The sequence below is a fragment of the Copidosoma floridanum genome, unplaced genomic scaffold, assembly GCF_036245765.1.
Source record: "Copidosoma floridanum isolate Cflo_tuat_1 unplaced genomic scaffold, Cflo_Japanese_pri ptg000016l, whole genome shotgun sequence".
In the NCBI taxonomy this organism is placed as follows: Eukaryota; Metazoa; Arthropoda; class Insecta; order Hymenoptera; family Encyrtidae; genus Copidosoma; species Copidosoma floridanum.
Window position 1 is genome coordinate 13,020,013 of NW_028321893.1, and position 17,893 is coordinate 13,037,905.

At 34.2% G+C, this 17,893-nt stretch overlaps 1 protein-coding gene across 1 annotated transcript in view; it reads right to left on the reverse strand.

Moving 5' to 3' along the window:
• LOC106639267 (protein IWS1 homolog A) overlaps window positions 1-17,893 on the reverse strand; it is a 244,301-nt gene that overhangs the window by 179,072 nt on the left and 47,336 nt on the right. Inside the window, exon 2 of the mRNA XM_089592370.1 lies at window positions 8,383-9,515. Within this exon, the coding sequence (XP_089448496.1) occupies window positions 8,383-9,509 (1,127 nt within the window). The 5' untranslated portion in view covers window positions 9,510-9,515. The remainder of the gene's footprint in view (window positions 1-8,382; window positions 9,516-17,893) is intronic.

Sequence of the window (17,893 nt, forward strand, 5' to 3'; positions counted from 1 at the left end):
TGTACTGACAATTTTGTACATCCCTCACTACTTTCAGGACAGGAGAAGATCACACCCTATACTTAATAGTGTGACTTGGCCTGTGGTAATGCAACTCTTACGACCTCCGGCAGTGTTTGTCTTGACCTACGGATTCAGGAAAAGTCATTCAAATTTAGCTTCCTCGTAGCACCGGACCTATGACATCAAATGGTCCTGGGTCTAACAACACTGTACACGGAGGAATCTATCTTGGATTTGACGAGGGGAGTGCTATTCTTCGGAAGTAGCCAAAGAATAACTATCCCATTTGTGTCACGCCCATCTCGGGAGAATCAGCAAACAGCTCTAAACTTAGATCAGGTTCAACATGGATTCACTGGAGAAGAACGTACTGGCCTCTTTAAACTGTTGCAGGGACACGCAGAAGTCTTTGGACCTTTGACGGGAAAGTTACGTCAAACTCGCACCATACAACACGAGATCCCGATCAGACCACACCAACCTTTCCGGTTAGCACCATATCCTTGCTCAGACATGCGCAGGGAACTCATCGAGGAGCAAGTTCAAGAGATGCTAGCTGATGGCATCATCGAGCCATCCTTCTAATGTCTCTCCTCCCCTGTCGTCTTGACACCCAAAAAAGATGGCACCATGCGATTCTGTGTGGATTATAGTCGGCTGAATTCGATTACCGAAGACACTTCTCAACGGGTACCCCACATACATCACGCCGTAAAGGATATAGGTGGAGCTATCTGGTTCTCGAAGTTGGATCTCAAAAGCGGCTACTGGCAAATAGCTATGGCACCCGAGTCTATGCAATACACAGCTTTCTTCACACACACCGGTGGTTGCTACCAATTCGGAGTTATGCCATTCGGGCTGAAAGGAGCACCTGGAACCTTCCAAAGGCTAATGAGTCAGGAAGTCCTTACCGGATACCTGGAGAAGTTCTGTCTTGTTTACCTGGACGATATCATCGTCTATTCCAACACACAGGAAGAACACCTCAGACATATCGCTCTTGTCTTAGAGAGGTTGCAAATCCACGGACTCACAGTAGCCATCAGAAAATGTGTCTTCGGGGTGTCGGAGTTAACATACCTAGGACATCAAGTCACCGCCAAGGGGAACAAAGCCTTACCCGAGCATGTCGAGAAGCTATGCAGTTTACCAGTACCAAAAACTCGAAAACAGCTGCAGTCCTTCCTTGGCACAAGTGGATGGCTCCGGGAATACGTGCCTCGTTATTCCGAAATAACAGCGCCTCTCTCGGACCTCATTAGCAAAAAACGGCCATACAAATGGACACCAGAAGCTCAAGAAGCCATGGAGCGGCTAAAAAAAGAACTCTCGAAACCTCTACAATTGGCTCGACCACATAAGGGTTGGCCATATGTCTTGCAGACGGACGGTAGCGCTCCTGGAATGGGAGCCGTCTTATATCAGATCAGACCCGATAGACAGCGTAGTATCATCAGTTATGCTAGCACTAAGTTCAATCAATGTGAAGCAAAATATCAGCAATGAGCAAAAGTGCTTAGCGATGGTTTGGGTGATTAAGAAATATCGACCCTTTCTGGAGGATCGACCATTCACCTTGCGAACGGATAACAAGGGCCTCACTTGGCTACGCACGGCTAAGGAAACTCGAGATAAATTGAAGCGATGGTCTATCCTACTCCAGGAGTACAATCCCATTATCGAACACTGTCCGGGTCAAGAAAACCAGCTGGCGGACTTCCTCTTAGGGAATCCGGTGGACGAGGAGCCGGATAACCTAGACGATGTGGACCAGATACTGCCTCCAACAAATTCTCAGGAAACACCAACTATACCTGTCTGTTAGATGGTCAAAACGCCTTCGTTACTGAATGAAATTAAAGATGCACAGCTCCAGGACCCGTATTGTCTCGAACTTGGTCACAAGATCATCCAGACAGCAGAGAACCCGACTCTCTCACCATCAGATCCCCAGTTTTTGTCTTGTCATGGACTCGTCAACGACTTGATATGGCAGCGACCAACAAAGGACTCAAGTTGGAAGGTCTATGTGCCCCAAAGCATGGTACCCCAAGTGCTCTATGAGTTTTACGACACTCACCACGCGGGACATCCAGAAATGGAGGAAACGGCTAGCAGTATCAAAGGTTACCACTATTGGCCTGGGATGAACGCTGAAGTCAAGAAATATGTCTGGGACTGTAGGCTGTGCGCATACTATAAAAGAGCAATCACTGCTCCAGGTACCATGCGACCACATCAGCCCCAACACCCTTGGGAGATCATAGCCATTGATCTAATGGGTCCATATCCAAAGAGCTCTAGGGGACGACGTTTCATACTGGTTGTCACGGATCTCTTCTGCCGATGGGTCGAGGCCTTTCCTCTGGGTTCATCGGAGGCACCCCGGCTTACCCAGCACCTGGAGGATGAAGTTTTTAGTCGGTGGGGATATCCTCGAGTCATCCTGACGGACAATGGTTTAACGACTTTAAAAATACGTATGTAAAATTGTGAGTTTTTGGATGCATGCTGGCCTGAATTCTTAACTTTTTTTTCATGGAAAAACGTTTTTTTTACTAGTTTCGTTTGTTTAAGACTTCGTTGTTTCACCATTCACTGGTATTTAATTTACATATTTAATATATACTCCAAATAATAGTTTTTTTTGTGGCTGTATCTAACAAATTTTGTTTTGTAAAATTACGGGGCTACTTGACACCTATTTGCTCCTGGCCAGCTGCCAGTTTCAGGTTCATTTAGCGATGGCGCTTATGCGACTATATAATATAAGTTAATGGTACTTAATATGTTCGAAACTAATGATTCATTTATTTATATTATAATGCGCTATTAGCATCTGTTCTTAACTACCCAAAAGTTCACTTTAAATAAGGACTTCTTAATTTTTTGCCATATTCGAATTTTTCGTAGCTTATTTTCTTTCTTGAACGATTTTTTTAACTTTATTAATTTAAATTTTTCAAAAGATTAAGTGGGTATGATGTTAACTGCAATTTTTCATTGCTCCTAAAACAATTAAAAACGTACAATTAAACCTAGCTTAAACCCTTTGAGCAATTAAATCCATCTTTTGACACTTTACTGATTCAAAAAATGTCATCGGTTAAACTGAGAACTATCTTCGGAGGAATAAAATAAGTTTTATCAAACTTCAATCCAGCAAAAAATTAAAAAATCTTAGTGACTGAGCTTTTTAAAATTTACTATGTAAGTTTACCTGCTATGGTAAATTCAATAAGATAAGTTTTTTAACCTTAGTTATTAGTTAGCTTCAAACCTTTGAAGCTCCAGTATTAATATCAAACAAATGGTGTGTATTTCAATTGAAGATATGGCATTAAAGACATCGCATGGAGATGATTTTATAGACTCATTTTGTAAAGTTGACAAGCAATTGCACTGCACGTGAATCTAAATGTTGTGTGAAAAATTATTTAACCAAAACAGGTAGGTTAAATTTTCTTTTTAAAAAATGTACTTCGTTTATGTGTGTACTGAAATCAGAAATTTGGAGCTATTTTACGGCTCAAGGGACAAAGTAGGGCTCGAAGGGCCGTATGATAGCCGAACACTATTTTTCCTACTGGAGCTCTGTAAACGTCCAATCTGATGAAAAAAATCCCGAAGTAAGAAACGTCTCGAGGAATTTCCATGGCATTTGGACGTTGAATGTGCCCTTGGCAGGAAAAATAGTATTCGGCAGATAAGTACCATCCAACACGGTAGCTATCCTCCTGAATAGAAATTTATCTTCTGTAAACATTTGGGCCAAATACGGTGCCGAAGATGCCATCTTTGGTTCACCTTAGGCAACGTACTTTGGTCGAAGGTGGCATGAGCACAGGCACGCCTTCGGGCCACCTTCGGCATCCGAAGAGTCAGTATAGTACATAGTATCCAAAGACTATCCGAAGCCTGCCCGAAGACGGCCAGAATACTCCGATCGTTAAGTAGCCGAAGACTACCCGTCGCGTCAATAGCCCGTAAATCTCTAGTGTATCTATATATATATATATATATATATATATATATATATTTAATTCAATCATATGGATATATATGTAATACTGGTTTGTTCGGTTATAAAATTTATTAAATTACAGAATTGTGTTATAAGCACCTATTTTAATTAAACTGGAAGATGACAGAAAAAAATGCATTCCACTAAAAATAATATGCATGAATAATATCTTACTTTAATTAAAAAAATTTTTTCTATAAAAAACATGTATATTTTCTTGTATGATCGTGTATTTAATTTTTTGTAAATGTCTTAAGTTTTAAACACAAAAAATAAAATTTCTAAGCCTATGAACATAAATTATTGTTTAACTTTTTTATGTTTATTGAAACCAGCCCATTTAAATAACATTATACCGATATATGTATATATATATATCATAAATATGTATGTATATGTATCAGTAGTATACAAGCCATCTACGGGCAGTCTTCGACTACTGAACGTTCAGAGCATTCGGGCCCTCTTCAAGCAGTCTTCGGCTACTCTTATATACTATGCTGACCCTTCGAATGTCGGAGGTAGCCCGAAGGCGCACCTGTACTCATGCCGTTTACGGACCGCTGTCTGCTTGAAGCATACGGCCCGTAGGGTATCTTTCGACGAGCCGAAGACTTTTTCTACTCAGGCTATAGAACCTCGGGCTTTGCTTCGCAGTAGGCCCCTCGCAAAATAGCCTCAGTAGTAATGGCGCTTCTGTGACAAAAACTACTATTCTTTACCATATGCGCAAGGTGTTTCAAGGCCTCTACCACCTAAGGCTGCACTTTTCATACTTTCTGGTCCTACCGACTCAAAGTACTTTCCGTCCCAGGGCACCAAGTGATAAGTGGACTTGAAGTATACCGATAGATAGAGCGCGCGGTGGCTCAGTCGGCTAGGTCGTGAGTCAGCAACACGGGAGACCGCGGTTCGATTCCAGGCCAGTGCAACTTTTTCGGGTAAGTACCTCTGTAAATTTTCACATGTGCTTTTTCACCCCGCAATGCTCCTCGAGGAGGAATGAGGCGACCTCTCGCAGCAAAATTGCCCTCAAAATTTTCTAAGTCCCCCCTACCTCTCTCCCAGTAATAAGAGGCCATCCATCCCTCTTCCCTTCCTTCTCCCAAGTGCTAAGTGCCCAGAGTCGTGCCTTATATAGGAGCCGGACGTAAAGCACTACATTATAAAAAAAAAAATTATGTCTTCACTGATAAATTAAAATTAACAATTTTCAAACTATCTGAAATTCAACGAATTATATCATAACAATTTTATTTTTATTTTTACAGGTAATACAATTATACAATTATTTTTGATGTCTTCAATAATTATGAAGACAATTAAGAGTTAAAATTATCAGAGTTTTCTAAAATTTTGAAAAATCCATTGATTGAGCAAAAAAAGCTATTACTAGTTGGTGCAGTTGCATATCGTGGTACGAATGGTAGGACGATAAGATTTGTAAATAATACTTCACATAAAAGTTATGGGCACCATACGGCTTTCTCTTACCGAGGAGATAACACTAGTTGGATGGAATTTGATGACACTGCGAACCATTCAATTTTTATATCTGAGAATTATAAAATAGTACCAAGATTGTTAATTTATGTTAAAAACTTAAAAGCAATTTTACAACATTTAATTTCTCTCCTGCTTGAGCAATAAAAATAAACATCTTCCAACCATTCAAGGTTACTAATATTGGTCTTTTTTTTTTTTACTTTATCTTTAGGGCCAAGGTTTGAATGAAAAAAATACACTTCCTTTTTTTTGTAACGTTTCGTCGATAGGTGCGTCGACCTCTTTAGGCTTCATTAAAATAATTAAATAAAATATCAAAAATTATGATTAATGTCTTAATATTATACAAAGTAAAAAAATAATAGCAGACTACCTTATGTTAACACTGAAGAAAATTTTGACGTATTGAGCAACTTACTCGTACTTAAGTCGAATAGGCAAAGGCGTCAGCATTACAATGTTATTAAAAGGTCATTAAAATTATTATATTTTTCATTGCATTTTGTGAAAAAACATCTTTAATCACTACATCAGACTACATTGATAAACAACAAAAACTAGTTTCTTCTTCGGCCAAACCAACTTATTTAATAGTATATTATTCGCCTAGGGAGAAAATGAATAATGTACCAGATCACAAGTATTTTTACTACCTAGGTAAATAATGTACTATCAATGCATTGAATCTAAATCTAAAGCTTATTAAGGTCTTAAACACCTTTAAATTTTTTAGGGAACGTATTTAAGTAACAAAAAATAGTAATAAGTACTTGTGTATACCTAATTAAAGCATTGACTCATACTTTGGAAGACTTTACAAACGTATAAACGCTGCTTAAACGCATGTACTGTCTTAATCATGTCCTAAGTTTCGAGCAATTTCTTAACAAAACAGTGTCTAAGTACAAAAACAAATTAACAATTATGGCATCGTATTTCTTATTTTTCAAAATTAAATATTTCATGAATTACTTTTTTTGGTTAAAAAAATAATTAACATAATTATGAATGATTTTCAAAATGTAATAAACAAAAGTTTGCAAAAAAGATCTTAAGCTCTTTTTTAACAATATAAATATCAAACTTACGACTATCCAACTTACAAATTTGAATGTAAATAGTCCTCTTAAAGTGTAACTTATGATTTCTTTAATTGACTGTGTTATCTCAAAAGCACTATACAATAACCATGAAAAGACTAAAAAATCTCTGTCTACCTAAAAATTATATAATTTTTTTTTAATAATAAAAGGAAACATTATTTTCTTGAATGTATATTATTTTTACACTATTGCACATACATATAATAAAAAAATAATGCTAAAATAATAAAATTTACTTTTAAATAGTGAGAAATTCCACGATTTTATTTATACGAAATAAGATTTTTATCTACACTTAAGTTTCATTAAATTTTTTTCGATAAATTAATGAATTATAAAGAACAAGCTAATGTACGTAACTGCAAGATTCTCGATTTTCAGACCTACGACATTGAGTATCAAATCGAATAAATTTATTAGGTTTTATATTTTCGATAATCCTTTAAAGTTGGTACTGTTTTGGAGGAGTCTGACAGATTTTATGAAGTAGTTTTACTTAGAAACTGAAAAAAAAGCCATCTGTGCAAAAAGGTATAGATGGGCTAGAAGGTCAATACAGTTTTGAGTTCAACCATACCGTTAAAAAAATTAACATTTACTATAGAATTATTGTGTTACGCTATTTATGGCTGGATTTTCTTTTGAAAATTAAACCTCATTAGCTTCTTAGCCACTTAGTAGTATGCATTTTTTTATAATAACTGTTTTTGAATAACTAGCAACAGAATATCCCAAAAATTTCGTTCGAATTGATGCTACAGGTCTAGAAATACAGCGGTGGCTGCGCTGGCTTCAACCTCGAGTCGGCAAGACCATCGTTACTCGATGATGTTAGCAGTAAAAAAATTTATTCTAGGACAGAAATGTAGCAAATAATTAGCAAAAAATTATGCTCTAAAACCTGTTTTAATAAGTATAAGATATCCGGAGACATTGCGTTGGCTACGCTGACTTACACGTTAAGTCAGCAGGACCATTGTCTGTTGTTCAGGTTTGCGGCAAAAAAATTATTTCTAAAGCAAAAAAATGGCAAATAATGAGCAAAAAAATACCCCTTAAATCTCGTTTAAATTGATGCTACAGGTCTAGAAATACAGCGGTGGCTATGCTGACTTAAGTCTCGAGTCAGCAGGACCATAGTAATTGTTTTTTAGAAACGGCTACGGCAAAAAAATCAATTCTTTGGTAACAAAACAGCAAATAATTAGCAAAAAAATTTGGTGTAAATTTTATTGTGGCCCTATGACTTTGCTACGCTAGCTTTATACACACCACCATTAGGATAGTACATCGAAAAACACATCTTTTTCAGTGTTTTAAATCAATTTTTAAAAACAGAATTAATTTTCTTTAATTCTAAGGTGAGGTTTCAGGTGAGTTTTCGGCATGAGATAGTCACCTGAAATCTCAAATAAAATCTCACCTGACGGTCGTAGACAGAGCGGGGTTTGTTACCTGCGCATCCTGCAAACGAACATTCTCTGTTTTTAATGGCAAAATGATAATTCCGTAAAATAAAATAAAATGCAAACAACAAATTGAGGAGCACTAAAATGGGCTTATTAATTTAGCTGAACTGAACTGCTGAAAACTGAACGATGTTTATGTAACTAAATAATACTCAAGATATCTTATTAAAATATCCCTTTTACTAATGAAATATTGTCTAGTAGAAAATAATATATAGATGTATACATAAAAATTAAATAAAAAATTAGTATAATTAAATAAATGGATACTTACAATCCACTCAATACTATATTACTTTCAGTGTCTGAATCAACATCTAAATCTTTTTCGTCAGCAGTTTGGTTGCTTTTATTTTTACATACTACATCTAAAGTTGTATTGAACGGTAGTTCTTTATTTTCTTCATCCCCGTCACTGTCAGATTCTAAGAAACTAGTACTATTATTTTTTGACTCCTCAATATCTGAGTCTGAATGAGAGACATGCCTAAAACGTGTTTCTGAAATTTGACTAGTTTTTGCTTCAGCAAAACGATTTTCCGAAGTTGATCGAGATCTTGATTTACACGAAGATTGTGACCTTGACCGTGATTTAGATCTCGAAGTTGATCGAAAACTTGACTCTGATTTCGATTTGTGGCTCGTACTAGCAATAGATCGTGATCGCGATCTGGATCTTGATGTATACTTAGACATAGATGTAGATCCATGTGGTGACCTAGATCTTGATTTTGATTTCGATCTTGATCTTGATAATGACCGAGACTGCGATGGTGATCTAGATGCCGATCGTGATTTCGACCGTGATCTTGATATAGATCTTGTATCAAATCTGTTTTTTGATTTAGACCTTGATCTCGATTTCGATTTTGATCTTGATGTCAACGGTGATCTTGAACTGGACTTGGAAGAAGATCGTGATACTGATGGAGATGTAAATTTTGATGGTAAATCATACTGTGAAACTGATATTTCTCTCGACAAAGATCTTGATTTTAAATTATTTTTAGATAAACTTGCTGGTAAAGGTAGATTTTTTAATAATGACGATTTAGAGACCAATAAGTCCGAGGTACCAGGATGGAAAGGTTCAGAGAAATATAAAAATGATTTCACTGGTTTAAACTGTTGTAATTTTGAAGCGGCGGGAGCAGAAGAAGATCGAGGTCGAAATCTAGACTTTGTTTTAAGAGTTTGCTTAACACAGTGATTTAACAATTTTTTAGTCATAGTGTCAAAATAAGAGCCGTAATGGATTTTTATTTTTGTTTTCATGTCACGTTTCTCTAAAAACATGTTTTTATCACATTGATCCATGGGTGAACGTGTATTTTTAACGTAATAGGTTCTAATGGGCGAGTCTGCATTTACACCATTGCCTTGCACATAGGTGCTCAACATTTATTTCTAAAACAAAAAAGTTTACAGTTTGTTGATAGAATTTAATATTTGCATCACACATTTTATATTATAAACATTAATTATATTTATACGTCTTAACAATATTTTTCCGTTAATGCAGGATTGTAATTTATTTTTCATTTTTATTTTGACTTTTATTCAAGTGTATATTTGCTCTCTCATATTAGATAAGGTTAGTTTTACTTAGCCTGGCTCTACTTAAATAAAAGAAGATCAATAATAGAGAATATGTAAATAGACGATAAAAAAAGCAATAATAACAAAACGCACAAAAACACCAGAACATCTAATAAAAGATTCTGAGTAGTTGGAATAAGTATAAAGCCCACATTTTTGTAAATGGAAAGACATTCTCAGACATTACAATAAATTAACTGTAGTACTCAAATATTATGCAGTGAGTCTGTAAATAGAAAAACCTAAATACCTTTGACATAATATAAAATAGAGATCTCTGAACTTATGTTCAGTAATTCCGGAAGCAAGTAGTAAAAGTTTATTGGCATATTAATTTTTGGTGGTTCTATTTATTTATTTAAAAACTACTTTATTATTACACATATTTTGGGGCCTTTATTCTATAAGTAAACATCAAAATATCTTAAATAAGCGTGAGATTTCAGTTTCGATTAATATCTCTTGACATCATTATCAACCATTCAGCTTTTTAAACATCTAATCTCTCGCAGTACCATCGACTTAACTCCTACAGCATCAGAAAAAAAATTTTATCCATGCTCAAACCTTCTGCAATAATTTATAAAATACAATTCATACTTTATACAGCAAATACAATTTTCTTTTAACTATTTTTAAAAAAGGGAAAAATGTGAGACTACATAACGTAGATTGATGCGGATTTTGCCTAACGTAAGTAAATATACAATGTAAAGTATAAAATATTTTTTTATTTTTTTGTGACTTGTGCGGTACAACCATCAATTTTCAATTTTGTTTCATAACTACTTATTACCCTAACATAAGTTAAAGACTTTCAAAAGTGTTGTATGTTGTTAATTATAATAAAGTATTTTACGTGTAAATGACAAAAAAATTATACACCAGTAGTGGATAAGACTAACTAGCTCAGATTTTAAGTTTAAAAATGGCTAAAATGCGCTACTTACAATGCAAATCCACGATCTTCTAATTGAATTCACAACGCTCGTAACTTTTCATTTAAATCAATGTTTTACACTCAACCAGGAGTACTGCGTACGAAAGCTTGTTTTAGGCACTTTTAATCGTTTTGTTAGCTGATGTCATACCTATATCTCAAGCTACTCTATAATAGAAAACAACCGTGATTTTCACTTCATTTAATGTTGTTGGTTTTTCGATCCCCAGTAGTGATCAAATGTAGGTAGAGTACGTGTTTAAAAAAATAAGAAAAATGCATAAAATTAGCGTAAATGCAAGCCTTGATTAAATCAAAAACGTCAATCAGGGCAACAGGTGTATCCGCGTGAGTTAATGTTAAAGAAAGGCTCAAAACTTGGTTTTTTCCGACATACTTGTTGAACCCTCTTAACTTACCTACTAATCAGTATTTTCGAGAGCTTGTAGTATAACTATTCAAGCAGTAGTACAATTATTAGCTTACTTTTAAAGCAGATTCCATACCTCAATTGACACTTAAATATTAACAAAAATAATTCCACTACAATTTGCACCGAATTTCGTGCTATAACAGTTTTTGATTACTGTTCAGATCAAAGTAAAGTTTGAGTATTCGCTTAAACAGTAATCAAACTCGTTAAAGAGGGCTTTATGTTGAGCTCTGGTTGAGTTCAAAATCATGCCCAGATCGAAAGTTACTATTACTTTAACCTTACATTGACAACTCGTCAATTTTATCTACCAAAGTCTTATAACGTAAATTTAAATCACCTGTTACTTTCGTCCTGATAGGCCTTTTCAACTTAATAAATGTTTGTATAACGTTGCTTATGACGAATGATGACTGCTAAATTTCACACATTTTTGTGCCTTGACTGTTTTTTGTGCAACATCTTTCTCTACTGGGTGAAACAAAAAAAAAATATGAGTATACAATTGTAAAATACGATGAAACTAGGAAGCAAGTCTTAACGGAAACACTAATATCAAATTTACCACATTTTTTGAGATATTGACATATATATCATCAAGAAAATAGCAGAAAATATTTAAAAAAATGAAATGTGAAGCACTAAATATTAAAAAAATTTATTACCGTTTAACTTCTACAATCATGACACCTTATAACTACTTGTAACATACATTCTAAACGAGTAACAAAAGACAAAAATTACTAAAATAATAAATAAAACAATCTTTTAATTCGTTATAATTACCGCAGATTGCCCTTGAATCTCATCCCTTTTTTTATATGATTTAGGATATAGTACATATATATATACCTATTCTACATACATATATACCTACACCTTAAGAGGTCCTTTCAAAATATTTTGAGATGAAAGTATCAACAATTGTACCAGAGGAAGTGCATGTAATTGATGGAGAAGTGGAAGTTTGATTGCTTACAAGACATTCTCTTAAAGAATTTTCAAGTTTCACATAGACAAACTTGTGTCAAAAATGTAATTTTCAATCAACTTATAACATGACAGCTCAAATAGTGGAAGACATTTATCCACATGTAAACCCCAGTGACGATTTCGTAAAAAATGATGTCCAAATATACAACATTAATTGTCAAACATAAGGAGCCGAGGAACAGATTAAGAATAATTTAACTAAAATAGGTATAATAAAAGTTTTTCTTATGCACGGTAATTACAAAAAATTACAAAAAAATATAATTACGTTAAAAGAAGTCATTTATGCATTTTCATATTTTTTATTAAAATAGCTTTTAGAGGATTACAAAAAATTTTTTTATGTCTTTTTATTCTAATTATCATTGGTTTTCTACGTTTTAATCAATAAAAATAAATTGCTTTACATGTAAGATCATGTTAAAAATTACAGTTTTATCTCATTACAAGTGTTTTAATTGTTTGGCGGTTGAGCGATTTATTCAAGAACTTTAAATGAAATGCTTACGGCATTTTACTAGTATTGATATATACAAATGCCAGTAGTTGTCATAAGCAGCTCTAAGTGGTCTTCTTAAATTATAACAAAGGCAACAACAGAGGCCTTCAAATAGAAAGGGAAAAAAGCGCGAGACAGCAGGAAAAATACTAACAATTTTTGTAATTTGCTGGAAATCAAATTACTGTAATCGATGTTTTTAGAAAAATATACAGTGCATCTTTTTTGCGACCAAACCAAATAAGTATACTTTTAGTTTTGACATTGAGTTAGATAATACTTTTTTAGGCTAGGACTGCTCTACTTAAGGTACTCAGAAATTGGCACTTCCCACGTCCGGCTCACTCTCCTCCTTGCGTCAAGGGAAGAGAAGGTGATTCACTTGCTCATGCCCTTCCTTTCCCTTTTACATCCAAATTTTATAGGATTTCACTGTGACTTAATACTAACATTAAGATACAATATTAATATTTACTAATGCTAAACACCGTTCGTTTTTTCAACTCAACTTGTTGCAAAAAGAGAGGTGAAAATCGCTTAACAATTTAATTAATGCTCAGGTAAATAAACGATCGGTGTGTTACGATTTGTCAATTAACACCACTACTTAAACACCAAAAACGATAGCAGTTTCCATAATAACTTATAATTAAAATATTTGTGGTAGTAGTTATAATAACAATAATAATGATGGTAATAATAATAATAATACTAATAATAATAAAAACAAAAATAATAATGATAATAATAATAATAACAATAATAATAATAATCATGATAATAATTGTAGTTGTAAGGATAATGATGAAAATAATAGTACTTTGCCTGTCGCGAGTTAACATAATTAGATTTACCGGTAGTTTTGACTGTTTATAATGTTGCAAAAATAATACAGAATTTTGATAGAATTTTAGTCAGCATGTTTTTCGCTGCTCGTCGTTGTAGAGGAAGTCAGCTCGTGGTACCCTGGAGAATCAGAAATTCCGTTACCCTTATTGGAGGCAGGAGTACAGGCACTCTCTCTCTTTCTCTCTCTCTCTCTCTCTCTCTCTCTCTCAACATCTCCGAGTCAAGAAAGGGGGAAGCGTTAACTTTCTCGTTTTCCTTTACATTTAAAAAAAAGTAAGAAATTAACTAAATTACAGATTAGACTTTAGCAGTATGTTTATGAAGTTTTTGATGTGATAAAAAAGGGTTACTCGCTGAATCATGAGCCTGCAAACATGAATGGTAAAAATCGGATGACTCTTCGAAAATTATTGAAGTTGTTTCACTAAGTTTACCGTGGTTAATATGTAGTATTTTTGCTTGTTAACAGTGTAGTGTGTATGGGTTGTTTCTAACTGTATGTGGCAATTTCGGCATTTTCTATCATTTCCGCTTATTTATATATATATATATATTAATTATAAGCTACCCTAATATTTAATTTTATGTTGTTTAATCTTAATCTAAAATTATGTTCGCATTGAATTTTACTCCTAAGTTCAACTGTTCCCAGTTAATTTTTTGCATCTAGGGTTGTTTCATTTTTATGCGTCGAAAAAGATTTTGTTTGTTTTTCATTTCTGGTCAGCTAAGGCCAGCGCACGTATACCTGAATCATCATTGTGCTGCAGGTACGAGTAACTTGCAGGTGATTTACCTCTTTTCATATGCAAGTTGGCTCTTGCTTAAAATACTTTTAGAACATTCCTAAGGAATGAGCAGGGAAAAAATTTTTTGGTAATTTTAGTCTACCGATATTACACTATTCTAGATTCCAAAAGACGAAAAGTACTGAAGCTTTTTGGTTTTGTTAAGAAAACGCTTAAAATTATTTTTTCCCGATTACTTTAACCCGCAGACGAGATATTCTTGGGCCAGTGGCGTACCTCCTTGCCACACGATCTTTGTTTGCAGGGGCTTCTAGGGCAAGAGTAAAGCTACCCACAGCCGGGTCTCCATCGTCGAGAATAATAATGATAATAATAATAGTTATAATAATAATTAAAAAAAAATAATAATAAAATAATAATAACAATCACATTAGTAATAATACAATAAAAATGAAAATAATAATAGAAGTAATAGTAGTAATAATAATAATAATAATAACAATAATAATAATAATAATAATAAAACTAATAATCACAATAATAAGAAATGACTAGAAGTAACATCACTGGCCTTTTTCAGGACCATCATGAGTATTGACGCTTCCTAATTAACTATGAATCTCAACAGTTCTTTTTAGGATCATTTAAAGTAACTAGTGTGCTAACAAATACATTTTGTTTAAGATTCGTCCACTAAAAGATTACATAAAGCAGACTACTTTTAAACCATGTCAGTCGTTCAATGGCAAACATCACGAGTGGAGTTGTTTGTCATGAGACTAGGAATTCCGGCCACCAACGACCCTACATTACCCTCTTGACTCTAAGCATTCAACCAAAAATCACCAATCCTCTTCGAGGTCTGCATTAGACGAACTCAACAGTGAAGCTAATAAAAAAAAAATAAGCTTGAGCAAATGGGACAGTCTCTAACAGGCAAGCGTCAAGAACCAATCTTTCTACCTCAGATCACCAAAATGACTAAGCTCTGCACAAAAAGGTGCTTTGGACACCAACGTGTCTAGAGTAACACCAGGAGACATTGGCAAAGAGCTCTACAACTAGCTCCAACGCTTCAGACTTAGTAGTTTTCCTCCCGGTCAGTCATGCTACCATAGCAAGCCAGAGAAGATTACCCTGCGGTATCCAGGCAGTCACGTTTGCTGGAAACTTCAGTTAAGAAAGAGTTTGGTTCACCGATCCTTTTTTGGGCCGTCAGACGTCGAACTACCTTGCCAACAAATACATTACAACTTTCAAAATTGACAAAAACTAGCCTTTAGGGCTCAAAAAAGTCTTAAGCATGCCAAAAGGCGCAAGAGAATAAATTGGAAGGAAAACTTTAAATGCCTTTAATGTTTACAATTTAAGGCATCAGGAAACTGATCCAGAACATCTATCTAGATAGAAACAGCAGCGTCTAAATCGGCAAATAAAGAATTAATTACACGAGAGATCAGCTTTCCATTATTAGTATTTGTATTCATTGTAGTAATATCAGATGGAGAGGTTAAGCTGCAGGACTTCGTTGCTTTGGTAATTAGTAATAGCAATAGCAAATTAACTGCATGGATCCCGAACTAAAATATTTTTAATAAGGTCGATGTCCCAGTACTCGGTTATGTCTCAATAGTCGGTCAATCCGCTAATTTTTTTAATCCAACTGAATAATGATTTCGCTAAACCTATGCGTAAAAATTGATTTCAATTTCTTGACTATCCATGAAAAAATACCTCTCATTTTGAAAATTATAAGCCCACCTTTCTACCCAAAAAAAAAATTAAATGTGTAGGTGAGTCTACAAACTACGCTGTTTTTGTATTGTGTAAAGGCCGAAGGTAAGAAATGAGTATAATAAACTGCATTTTTTTTTAGTAAAGTGAAAGTGATACCCACTTGATTCATGCATCTAAGTATAGATTATTTATTTTTCTTTTTGTTGAGTAGTTTCAAAAAACTATTTAAATAAGAATTTTACTCAAAACTGAGTGATCGGAGTTCTAGTGTCTAACGTAACCTACGTGTACTGGTACTCGCTCACTGAGTTTGTGCATACCCTGTTTTTGTAAGTAAGTACTTACCTATTTAATGAGTAATCCTAAAGTTAAACAGTTATAGTGAAAGTCTACCTAATATGTATATAATTGTTTGAATTTTAGTTATGGCAAATAAAAGAAAGAGAAGTAGTATAAAAAAAATGCTTACTACAAGAAAGTTAGAAAGCAAATCATATTCTTTGGATTTATAGAAAGCAGCTTTGGATGCTGTCAGAAATGACAGAGTGTCACTGAAAAAAGCCAGTACTGAATTTAAAATACCATTTTTTACTCTAAGAGACAAACATACTAACAAGTCAGAAATCGGTCAAAAAAAGGCCCTTCATCAGTACTACGTGTAAGAGAGTAAAAAAATTTAGTTTCTTGGGTTACTGTGTAAGGTAACAAAGGATTTCCAGTAACTAAGTATGTTCTCTGTGACAATGTCCAAGAGCTGTTGAAAGCTTTAAAAAAAAAAATCCTTTTTTATATAAACAACCAGGACGACACCAATTTAAAGCTTTCAAGAAATGCCACCCAGATTTATCTTTAAAAAAGCCTAGAAATTTCAGCACTAGCAGAGCGAATGTGACTAGGGGATTTATTCGAAGTTGGTTTCATGAGATCAAAGAGTATTTCATAGGGAAAGGTTTACTGGATATATGTGAAGATAGAATTTTCAACTACGATGAATTTGCATTTATGCTTTATCTAACTGTAGATAGAGTTTTAATTCATTCAGCAAACAAAAATGCTTTCTCTATTATTGGATCTAATGACAAGAAATACCTGACTGTACTAATAACAAGGACAAATCAAACTTTAATAACATTTAAAATAACAGTAAACAAGCTTAGTTACTTTAATAGTTATTTTGACTAACCATGTTTGGTACAACTTATTTCCTCCTTTCTTAAATACCATCAATTTCTAAACACGAACACTTTACAACTAGCTGTTACAGAAATTCAAACTTAATTATTTATTAAATATAAGGTAGTGCAGTAGGAGAATTAGCTCCACTTATGGTGATGCATGCGTATAAGAGGCTACCTTCAGCTATAATGGAATCTACTCCTTCAGACTGGGGAATTAGTATTTCCGGTTCAGGTTGGATGACTGCAGAAAACCTTTTTGAATGTGTTACGAATGTGTTTCATCCCTGATGTTTTGATAAAAACCTGTAATTTCTCATCATATTATCATAGATTGACACACTTTTCGTATACAACACTACCTCTTAGTGATTTTTGCAAAAGCAAAAAAATTGAATTACTCTTGTTACCACCCAACTCAACACACATTATGTAACCTATTGATACATAAGTATTCAAATCGTTAAAGGCCACTTATGAAAAGGCAGTTATTCAGTTTAGAATGCAAAATGAAGGCCAAGCTCTGACTAAATTTCAGTTTGCACATGCTTTAGAAACTGCCTTAAATGATATCAGCGTAAAAAGACCACTGTCAGATGGCTTTCAATAATGTGGCTTGTTACTTCTTAATGCTGATATAATAAATTATAATGTTTTGATAGAAATCATAAATAGTGTAACAACGAATGAACAAAACACTTATAGTGACATGTATAATGATACTTCTGAAGGCTTCTAATTTTTCTGAAGGCGAGAATAGAGTATACCATCATTAAAAGATTCAAGGAAACAGAGAATCAAAAAAAATGAA